Source organism: Ictalurus punctatus, chromosome 4 (assembly GCF_001660625.3).
Source record: "Ictalurus punctatus breed USDA103 chromosome 4, Coco_2.0, whole genome shotgun sequence".
NCBI lineage: Eukaryota > Metazoa > Chordata > Actinopteri > Siluriformes > Ictaluridae > Ictalurus > Ictalurus punctatus.
The window spans coordinates 7,984,779-7,996,967 of record NC_071284.1 but is presented as its reverse complement, the minus strand read 5'-3'; the positions used below and the strand labels follow the sequence as shown (position 1 = coordinate 7,996,967).

Here is a 12,189-nt window from a genome sequence, read left to right as displayed (position 1 = left end):
ACAAAGCTGCTTTAAAAAATTTGAGGGATTGTTCAACTTTATCAATCACATATTTGAACTGCGCTCTGATGAATGTTCTGGCTCAAGCACTGCTTCTCATGAGTCAGAGAAACTCAATTACAGACTTGAAAGGTTTTGTAGACGTGTGCGTATCTAGTCTCAGATAAATGCCTGATCCCAACTGTCAGTTTCGCAGAAATCCTATTCAACAGCCTATACACTCAATGTATTATTCATAAAAAACTAGATACCTTTGCTGACATCTATATTTCACCAGTTACATTACTTTTTCCTTTTTTTTTTTTTTTAAACACATTCATGCAATCTGGGAACTAAAGCCCACAGGACATGCACTTCTCTAGCACTAGTGTTGTTAGTGCTGGTGTGAATGTACGTGACAGCTTGCTAAACAGCAGACGGCTCGCTGTTATACGAGTTATCAGCAATCCGTGACTTCACACCGCATCGGGTGCGGAGAGCACAGCTTTCTAGCTTTGATCTGCCTCGCTGAGGTTTATCTCCAGCAAAACCAAGAGATTCTTCTGGCAGAGGCCAGAAAATCAAACCGTGTGGATTTAGCATGAACCTCTGAGAGAATGTCTACTGGATAATGAAAACAAATTCGAGTAAGAGATGGAAGAGAAAGAGTGGGTCGTTCTGACTAATGTCTCAACTCCTAACCTTTCCAGCAAAACGCATATACGTCAAAAATTAGTAGCTCAGCAGGATAAAAAAGCAGAGGGCATTCGAAGATAAGACACTGAACTGAGATGAAGTGTCCAGTGACGAAAGTGGGAGGACGTTGATATTTCTCCTTTTATCGTTAATGAACGATAGATAATCGAGGAGTTACGTGTCGAAACTGAAGGAGGACTGCCGTGCTAGGGATGATTCTGGGGAAATCGGGAGAGCTCGTGTGAACAGAAGCATGAGGATGACAGAAACGGGGATGACAGTTTGATGACTAACTGATCAAAGATGAAAATTAACAACATGAAGCAAAAACAAGAAGAAAAGCCTAAAGTAAATGAAGAACTGGAGACGTGTTGGAAAATCGGATCGATTTAGTAAACGTACTGAAGCAAACATTTGTTGTTAGATGAACGGTAGACTCCAGGAATGCAGTGTAAATAATAAGGTGTATTAAGGTGATAAATCACTAATATCACAGTACTTTGAATTCTCATTTACATTTATTCATTAAGCAGACGCTTTTATCCAAAGCGACTTAGAATGAGGAAATGCAAGCAAAGCGATATATCAAGCGGAGAACAATACAAGTAGTGCTACCATGCAAGATTTATAATTGAGTTCTAGAGAAGCAAAGTGCACAGAGTAGAGGTGTAAGAGCCAGAGTAAGTTTTTTTTTAATCCTTTTCTTTAATAATGTGGGGGTTAGAATTTTAGGGATTAGTTAAGTGCTCACGGAAGAGGTGGGTCTTTAGCAGTTTTTTGAAAATAGTGACCGGATTGAGGTTGGAAGTTCATTCCACCACTGAGGGACAATTAATTTGAAGGTTCTGGAAAGGGACCTTGAGCCACGCTGAGTAGGCACTACTAAGCGTCGGTCGCTAACCGATCGTAAACCTCAAGGAGAGTGTTGAGGTAGTGGGGTGCTGTTCCAGAAAAGGTCTTATACGTGAGCATCAAGGCCTTGAATTCTCAAACCTGTGTGTGTTAGTGACGTTTCTATAATAGCAGCGTTGACAGTAGTTCTGGCTGAAATTCAAATGAAATGGTTATATTGTTGAGTTCATTCTGATAAGTTATCATTTCTGTAGAAACAACTCATTGACAGGGACTTACACGGAGAACGCTTCACATAATCTAAGCCTAATAACAAACAGATCAAGAAAATGTTGATATTTAACAAATAAAAATGCATAAATGTTGATACGGTGAAGTTTTCTGTAAAGAGAATGCTTATTTAACATTAATAGTAGGAGTCTCCAATGTCAGTGCTTTCCAATGGCTAGTAAGTTTTCCGAATGCCTCTGAGTAAGTTGTCTGTAAGGATTGAGAGCAAACCGAATTCATTTTTGTCAGGGTTTTTGCATTTTTGTGTCGTGTATTGCAGAGTGGGCATTAGGAAACAGCTGCACCAGAACTCAAAAGGAAAGTAACAAGGTCGTGGCCCAGAGAAACCTTGCTTTGCATCCGGGATATACAACATGATCTTCTCCTAACTGCTGTCATTTATTTTTTTTAACAGTGTGACATTTCTGTGAGACAGGAAATCTCAAATCTCTTCCCACTGAATACCTAATCCAATATAGCAGTCTGGGAAATAACCCCAGCCTCATATCATTCATGTCATGTCATATCATGGTGTGTTTCAACCTTTTGGACCAAAAACCTCTATGGTGCATTCCTGTTGACTTTTCATCTGGACAGATTTTAAGTCACGGCACAAGGAACCTTTAAGAACCAAGTGTCCACCATCAACAGTATTATCAACCTTTATGTGGTAACAAAACATGCAAGGATGACTATGTAAATACATCCCCATGTTGTTCAATGGAAGAGGCACTGATCTTGTCTCTCCACCAATCAAAGGCTAAATCTCAGCCTTGCTATCAAAGTCATCTGCACTTTCAGCGGCCCACCAGCCTGCCCACATGGTTTCTCCCACAGCCAGAAGAAAAGAAAATGGAAAATGTGGAATGAAGATAAAAGAAGAAAGCCAGAGAAGAAAAAAGCAGGTTGATGACTGTGATGAGCCTCTTTTTTCCAACCACTTGCAAGCATCCAGAAATTGAAGAGCCCCAGGATACGCTTTAGATAAACGTTTAGGAAAAAGAATTGGGCAGAGTTAAAAAAATAAAATCAAAGTGGGGTAATAGAGAAACCCAGCTGTGTGTTGCTTGGATCATAGGGAGGACAGAAGACAGACATCACCAGACTATCTAGGGCATCAGGGAAATTTACTGCCATTTCATTCTAATGCATCAATAAACCATGTGGTCTTAGTCTTTAAGTCTTTGAGGGCTTAGCTTCAGGTCTCAGATTATCTGCCATGGTCTACAGAACATTGATATGTCTTTTAACAAAAGTGTTCAGAGAAGTAAATGTGATATTCTAGGAACAGTCTATAGCAGACTTATCAAGAAGGGCGTAACGTGGCCTGGGCATTCGGGGCTGTAGCCCTGAAGATTTTTTCTTTCGCTCCAAATAAATCTCCACTTCGAGTGGTTTGTCACTACGTAACTGAACATGAGTAAAAGAAGATAGCAGTGTTGTAATTTTGTACCTTCAGTGAATGGAGGCAAGACCATAGGAAATACTTGTGTCTTATTGGCTGACCGCTCTCATTTCGGCCAAACGCTAGCTCACACAGTCAGTGTGACGAGGAAAATGGATATACGCAGATTTTTTATTTATTTTTTTTTTTTTATTAGTAAAGGGGTTGAAACTGAAACAATAACATCCTCTCATGCTGAGCAGGAAAACAAGGTGTGTAAAAGTCTATATGAGTTCCAGTTTACGTGAACATGATATGAGCAGAGCACACAGTAAGGACAGCTAACGTACTTTGCATGGCACTGTAGCAGCTAAACCCATACAATTATAGCTTAGTTGTGCCACCCCTTGGCTAGCGACACCAAACTAGCCTAGTCTCATGTTAGATAGCATGAGGTGTGCTGTGCTTTGGTTGACGTGTTTGTTAAAGTAGACGGCTCTTGGCACAGTTTAACGATGAAAATGTACCAGACTCTCCAGTGAAATCTAGAGGTATGGACTGTGATAAGACAATGCAACCAGGCTCTTTGTGATGCTACACAAGCAAAATGGGAATGTTATAGTGTTTTACAACATAGCTAAAGGAAGAACACAGGCTTGCTGACCTCCTCATTCTCAATCTTCAGCGTGGCCAGGCGTGACTGGAGCTGCTGGAACCTTAGAATCAGCTCAGCCTGGACTGGAGGCTGTGCTGTGATCTGGCACACCTGAAGGAGAGAAAACACTCATTAACACTTATGAAAGGACAAAATAACCTTTATAATCATGAGCCCAATATTCAATAAAATCTGGATTTCCTCACTAGGACACCAGAACCACAAAGCGACTAGATGTCAAATAGGCACGGACATGATAAGAGGGATAAATATTGCATAAAATTGCAATAAACACCTCCAGAGTAAAAACTGTAATCTGATTGGTTTTAGACTCGCTGTTTAAATGACTCCCTAACAGTTGAGACATATTAAAACTGGGAAATGAAACCACTATAACCACACTGAAACCAGCTTCTCATTTGAATACCTTTTCTAATTTGTCACTAACACAAAACAGAGCTCTTAAAACCACAGGATAGACAATAATATATAAACTGGACTATATATAAAAAGACTGTTTTTGAGAGGCTGTGGTATAATATCTTGTGTCTGTAGTTTGAAATCTGTAGTTAGCAAATTTGACTGTCAATGGCTATGTTGGTGAATGTTTACCAATCGACAACAAACTCGCAACAGATTTTCCAGAGTACTCTAATGCACATAAATAAACCTTTATTTCAAATAAAGTGCTGGAGAGAGACAGAAAAAGCATTTCTAACCTCATCTCCCATGTGTGGCTGGAACTCAAACTTGACCGGAGGACAGAAAGCGGTGGGATACATCTCCATAAAGCGCTGACGGTCACTGCGAGGGTCCAGACTGTCCACGGCGTTCTCGATGATGTCCAGCCCCTCGTGACGAGACGTCTCCAGGTTATACTCAGCCGAGAGGTAGGTGCGTAAAGCCCGGTTTAAAGAGGCGTGATAGCCCAGATCACAGCACTGCTCAGCATAAGTACAACGGTAAAGAGAGAGAGAGGTGTTTCCTAATCAGTACCAGTTCAGTAACATAACAGTATCTGTGTATAAACAACGCCCTCGTTATCTGATCACTTTATGGATCCTTTTGCTACTCTGTGGCGCTTTGGGAAAACAAATCAGATGCACCTGTGGCTGAGTTCAGGAAAACAGCCAAAAAAGACAAAAGATCAGGTTTTGAGCAAAAAGTCTGCCAATATACTCATTTTAAGAAAACATTCAAATATATTACCAAAATGACGGATGTTTTTATTTAGGTTAATTTTTAACCTTGGCTTGGCTTTTTTGCCTGCAAAGAGCACATAATGTAACCAGGCAGTGTAACGAACTCAGCGGTAACCACAGTCAATCTGCCTAAAGATGTCGAAAACCTTGCTATCATGTTTTTGGATAGTTGAAAGTCACAGCAAAACAGGTATACGGCTGTCAAACTGTCTGTGATGCCTCTGCACCGTCACATAATCATTGAAATAAAGAAGAGCACTTGCATACAAATGACTGAATTAACCAGAAGTAATTTCCTCAACGATGTTAGCATGAACATATATTTATTTAAAATTTGACAGTTTTTCCATCAGTAGATTAGGTGATAAATGTAGAGGTGGGTGGGGCATCTTTCAGTGGATTTGATATGGATTTTTAAATGCAATTTTCTCCTTTTCTCAAATGCTAAAATATAACTTCTGGTAGAGATGCATGCAGGCATGCAAAAGAGATGGATGAATAGATGGATGGATGGATGGATAGATGGATGGATAGATAGGTAGGTAGACAGATAGGTAGGATAGATAAATGGATAGGTAGGTAGGATAGATAGGTAGGGTCAGTGGGTAGGTTGGTAGTTTAGATAAATAGATAGATAGATAGATAGATAGATAGATAGATAGATAGATAGATAGATAGATAGATAGATAGGGTAGGTAGTTAGGATAGGCAGATAGATAGATAGATAGATAGGGTAGGTAGTTAGGGTAGATAGATAGATAGATAGATAGATAGATAGATAGATAGATAGGGTAGGTAGATAGATAGATAGGGTAGGTATTTAGGGTAGATAGATAGATAGATAGATAGATAGATAGATAGATAGATAGGGTAGGTAGATAGATAGATATATAGATAGGGTAGGTAGGTAGATAGATAGATAGATAGGGTAGGTAGTTAGGGTAGGTAGATAGATAGATAGATAGATAGATAGATAGATAGATAGGGTAGGTTGGTAGGTAGGTAGATAGATAGATAGGGTAGGTAGTTAGGGTAGATAGATAGATAGATAGATAGATAGATAGATGGGTAGGTGGGTAGGTAGGTAGATAGATAGATAGATAGATAGATAGATAGATAGATAGATAGGGTAGGTAGATAGATAGATATATAGATAGGGTAGGTAGGTAGATAGATAGATAGGGTAGGTAGATAGATAGATATATAGATAGGGTAGGTAGGTAAGATAGATAGATAGATAGATGGATAGATGTTAAAATTTGTCAAGGGTACTAATTAATTTACTAATTTATTTCTAATGTACTAATATATGATCACTGTATAAAAAGCATTAGCAGATTTCCACAAGTTAAGTGAATATTCTGGCATTGCCAACATAGTACATTCTTAAAGCATTAGGCATGAGCAGACTGGGGCACTACAACACACTCTGCTATCAGTCTCTGTAGTCACCACACAGTAATCACGTCCTTGATTTTGAACAGCTTCGGATGACCTAATCTGTAATGTTTTCTGCACTGCTCGTGGCGTCCTTATTTGGCCTTCAATGCTGATTATCCTACAGATCCAGACTGCTAGCAGAACCCAAACCCTGCTGACCTTGGAAGGCAAATTTCATATTTCATCTCCGATTCGGATAGAAGACACTGAGCATAAGTCACGCTGACCTCAAAGTGAGGGAAATGAAGATAGGACAGTGAAAAGTAATATGGCAAAATGACTACCATTACAATATGATAAAGTATACATACAAACCATTTACTTTTTCGAATCCAGACATTTCCTTCAGCCTCTTTCGTCTCTATGCGTGGTTTATAGTTAATGCTACTTAGCAAACATATCACGCACTTGTATTTCAGACCACAATAAGTGTATCATTACACAGAACCCATTCTATCTGGAAATTGAGGGCATTTTACATGAAACTTGTCATTACAGTGTGACTAAGAATACTGGCTCCCAGTGCGCCTCTGCCTACTCTGTCTGCCGACTGTTTAGATGATTACATGTTCAGCTCAAACAGAGGCAGACAAGTGTGGAGGACATGCTTGCTGATTTAGTGTAGCAGTACATTTTGACAATAGAGTTACACAGATACTTTGCCTCAGGCCTGATGGTGAATTTAATCTACGCTCTAAGCATTTCTCTCTCCCTCTCTCGGCTGAGACAACACGTCTTAGAGGCATCCGAAGTAAACAGCCTGATCAGAGATTGATGCCCACTGCTCAGACGGCTCTGACAGCCTGGCACTGAGGCAAGGTCACCCTGCTTGTTTCCTTCCCCGAGGCACATGGAACATAGACACATTACCCCAACAGCTGATCTTTCCTCTGCAGAGACACTTTAGTTTTGTAGGTGAAAATAATATTGCCAGGAGGTTGGATTATAAATAACTGAATTTGGATGGCTCTGAATTAGGCTATGGTATTGGGAACAGAGAGAGGTTCTTCTGGGAGGACAGAGCGCATCAAGAACATACTGGATGTGGGGTGACCTAAAAGGGACACTCAAAGAAAGTGGGTTTTAAGTGCAGACACTTTTATACATCCCAAAAATAATCGTATATACGGAAATAGCAGCATGCATAGTTTGAATGAAATCACAGAAGTGGGACAGAGACTTTTAACTTAAATATGCAGGCATTTTATAACACAAAGTGGCCCACGGCAACCAAAAAAAAAAAAAAAAAAAGAAAGAAAAAGAAGAAAAATGCTATAAAGCACACCGATAAATATTTTTTTTTAAAATCATAGTATTTTCTTGTAAAATTAAAATGAACAAGAACTAAAAAAAATCATAGGGGGATATATGGGGTGAGCGATTCTTGGGACGATTCATTCTCATGACCACAACAACCACAGTTTCTCTTTGTGCGTTTGTTTTGTTCTTAAACTGAACTTCTTTTTCCTCATTCTACTCAAACAGTGTTATGAGTATGATATTAAATCCTTATCAAAACACTTCAGGGAGCACTTTCTTAATAGTGGCTTTGCTGTGCGGTTTGGGGAACTGAGGCTAAAACCAAAATGCAATTACGTGCATGGTTTAAACGCTCCTGGATTCGAAGTCTTAAGAGCTTTGACTTAAGCACAATCTGACACATTTGTTGCACAGCTTCTGCTGAGTGTATTTATATTCGAGGATCAAAGTGGATAAAAAAAGGAAAATGCAAAAGTTAAGCCGTAAATACGGCAGCAACACTCATTCCTGCCTTACGCAAAAAGATCAAATGCACTTCGTTCTATTGGTCATGCAATGCAAAGCATCTTCAACAAACGATGACACTGCAGTTGCACTTCCCCATTACTTACATCTATTAGGTCAGACAAGTCATGGATGTAATACTTGAATACTGAGGAATTAGTGGCTTCCAGAGTCAACAAATACTCGTTCCGGGCTTTGATCGACTTCAGCTTGTTCTCAGAGTACTTGGCCTGCCTCTGATGGAAGAAAAAGATATAGAACATAAGAGATTGGACAATCATAGCAAACAGAATTATGCTTTATTACACCACAGTGCTGTTGGATTTTCAAATTTGATTGGTCTGAAGGAATTTACTAATATAATTTTTTACTCATATAGGTATTTACTTCAGTGACTACGTTTACATGGACAGCAGTAATCTAATTATTGAGCTTATTCTGAATAAGATAATATCTAAAAGTCGCTTTTCAAGTATTCCTTTCATGTTCCTGTTTTACATGTTCTAGAACATATAGCGATTAACGGCACACGTCATTACGTCCCCACGCCGTCTGACGTTCCCTCCAGAATTTCACGTATCGACATACCGTTCGTCTTCGTTATGGTACCGTATACAGTTTTTGGTGTTTCATTTTTAATTTTGCGAAAGTTTCAAGTGCAGTTAATTATTAGTCGTGCTATATGTGAAAATAGACGACTGCTTGAGGCCATGGACAGCGTCCGAAACCGCGTACTTACCTACTACATAGTAGCTGAAATGCATGACTTTCGCCTACTATATAGCAGGTAAGTACGCGGTTTGGGACGCAGCCGTGCTCTCTTGTTCGTCGTTAAACGGTTGAGCGCTGCCGTGTGTGATCGTGTCATGTCACAAAATGCGGTGAAAACTCTCACACGACATTAATGGTGTGATTAAGGTATGTACATGTCTGTAACGCACGTCGATAACGCGACTAAAAGAGGAATACTCCACATGTCTTAATTCCATTTGTGTTTACTTCGAGTATGACTTTAGTCGGATTAAGATCCTTAATAATCGCTGTTTACATGCTAGTTTCTTAATCTAAGTATTCTCTTAATCAGGTTAATAACGGATTATTGTTGTCCATGTAAACGTACTGACTATTAGTACACTTGATTGTTTCTATAGTAACCGCTCAGTCACAGGGACTTGTATAGTAGACACTCCACATAATATAAGGCTAACAAGAAACATGAAAGAATTTGTTGTTATTTAAGAAAACACAGTCAATGATATAGTGAAGATGATATTTATTGGAATGACTCCTCAGTGGCAGCGCTTTCTAACAGTATGTTTTCCAGGACAAAGGAATTTGCGATTTCTGTTTTTTGGGGGGGTTTTTTTGTTTTTGTTTTTTGTCATATTAACTTCAAAAAAGATATCAATCGACAGGCTGGTGAAGGAATGACTGTTTCGAGCTGCTATGACATAAGTGATACAGGAACGCACCTGTTTTTCACAAGGTACGCAACATTAAATGTAACAATAAATGGTTTAAAAACCATTCATTGATACATTAAAATTGTCATCTTTGGCAAATTGCTAAGGTATACGAGGAATAAAACACTTCAGGATCTGCTGCTATAGAAAAATGTTCGACTTTATGGTATTAAGAGTAATTTTTCCTCATCACACCACCATGTCAGTCATTATTTTCCTATAACACACCCTGTAGTGTTTTATTCCTTAATTCATATCTACACATGTCCATTTAAACTCTGCATCTTTTACACAATCTCTACTAAGGTGATGGGCATTTAATAGGTCACTTCTGAAAATACCCAGCTACATTTTTTTTCAGACAGACAACAAAACACCACAAGAGGAAAATGTAGCCGATGGGACAAAAATAGAGTTTTTAAAAAGTAAACAAACACATATTCAAAGACTATACCGTTACTGTTTCCTCTCTTGCTCAAATCCCACACAAAAGCAAGTTAGTCACATAACTGTAACAGACACTGACTCACCCTGACTTCTATATTATAACCACTCCACTCGCTTACCATTCCAGGAAGTGGCAAGAGAAAGAAAAAAAACAACGGGCATGCATTCCCACAGCTATAAAACCATTTGTCACAGCCTTTAGTAAAAAAAAAAAAAAAAAAAAAAAAAAACCCAGACCATTTAAAAGAATTAAAAGGCCTTCTTTCTCATTACCGGTTTCCATCTAAAACAGGTCCCAGGCATAAAAGGCTGGGATTACATCTGTAATGCCTTGACACGTCAGGCAGGCAGCACTGACTCAGCCTTTGTGTTTCTTTGAAAAATGTCTGAAGAGAACCCTATTGTTTGTATGTTGTTTTGTACCTTTTCCTTCATCTTCTCGATCTTCTTAACAAAGCTGCGTCTTGGGGTTTTGTCTTCCAGACGCATGTTGAAGACAGGGTCTCCTGTACGGCCGATCTGCCGCTCCTCCTGCTTTTCAAACTCTTTCAGCTTGCTTTCGGCACTAATGCTCTCCGTATGGTACATGTGGTAGGTTTTCATCACCTGTGAGGCAAAGAGGTCAGGGTTAAATGTTCAGGCACTCTGCTCTTAGTACATTTATTCATTTACAGTAAATTATTTGCCAGATGCTTTTACTAAACTTACAATTGAGACAAAATTCATTTAATACACATAGCTTTACTATAGCTTTACACACATAGGGTTTCGCTAAAGGACCCAGTAGTGGGATCCAGTGACCCCAAGGAAGTCCTTGAAGCATAGACATGGGGGTTCATCATTTTAAAATTTTTCTAAAAACCCATCATTGTGGACGTTTTTACGCCTATAAAAAATGTGAACTGGTATCTAATGACGGTTATAATAAGAACGGGTTCCATGGATGGAAAGTTCATAATTTTCCTATTGTAAGGCCCATATTTTTTTTTCCAAAATCTTAACCATTGAGCCACCATTGCCCCCAATAACTCCTTCTGCTATAAATATCTACATTTTAATATTAAAAAAAATGTACATTCCCATGTTCTCCTGACTATAAAGCTCTAACACAGCAGTCCAGGTTAAAGGAGGGAAGACTTTTCATGCATGGAATTGCTATTACTATGAAATACTGAAAGCATGCAGAGACTGCGATTCTCATTCCTTAGTCCACTAACATAAGAAACACTACACCTCTAATGGGTAACAGAGGAGCTCTTTATTCACCCTCAGCTCCCCCACCTAAGTCAAGCCTGGACCACAAGCAGAGAGGACTCAACACTCTGGAAGGGGGTCTGCATATTAAAAAATAATAAATAAAAAAAACCACGCTCTGGGCAAGACAACCTGAGAACATTTTCAAATTGGAACTTGCCTTGCAGCCACAACTGTGAAGGGTAAACTGTTAAAAGCTGTTTCCTATTGCGTGAGTCATTGTTATTGTTAGAGGGCTATTAGTAACACTAGAATGACTTCAGAAACATGCATTAGGATATGACTCATCGGGTACGAGGCAGGTACCGAGTGGTTAATTACACCGTTTCAGCAACATTAAACAGGATTATGACAGGCGATCGAAGCATCAGAATTGGTTATTCAATCATGTAAATATTTCAGGGACGTTACAAGTATGACAAGAATAATAAACGGTGAAAGTAAGGAACGCTGAAGATAAATCGTCAAACAGTTAGTCTGCGCTTATTGCTAGGGATGGAATCTATATCCAATCACGATACTGTTCTACGATACACGACACAATATACCATAATATATGTGTGCTGACAAACTCTCAGTAAAACAATAGTGTTGAATCCAAAAGAAATAATTAATTTGTAACATGATTTCGTACCAACTTTTCAATCAGGCATTTCCAATCAGTTGTTTAAGAAAATACAATACAAAAATGGTAGTAATAGATACTGTGATTATTGTTAGATATGACTATTGGGATATCTTAGAAAAAGTATATCATGGCATAATTGATCACAATATCGTTAC

At 38.9% G+C, this 12,189-nt stretch overlaps 1 protein-coding gene across 4 annotated transcripts in view; it reads right to left on the bottom strand.

The window, feature by feature from the left end:
• The window catches only part of srgap1a (SLIT-ROBO Rho GTPase activating protein 1a), a 100,369-nt gene that overhangs the window by 38,505 nt on the left and 49,675 nt on the right, over positions 1–12,189 (bottom strand). For all 4 annotated transcript variants that reach the window (XM_017466342.3, XM_017466341.3, XM_017466345.3 and 1 more), the window contains exons 5-8: positions 10,576–10,758; positions 8,350–8,478; positions 4,556–4,777; positions 3,846–3,947 (exon numbers count right to left, since the gene is read on the bottom strand). In XM_017466342.3, the coding sequence (XP_017321831.2) occupies positions 3,846–3,947; positions 4,556–4,777; positions 8,350–8,478; positions 10,576–10,758 (636 nt within the window). The remainder of the gene's footprint in view (positions 1–3,845; positions 3,948–4,555; positions 4,778–8,349; positions 8,479–10,575; positions 10,759–12,189) is intronic.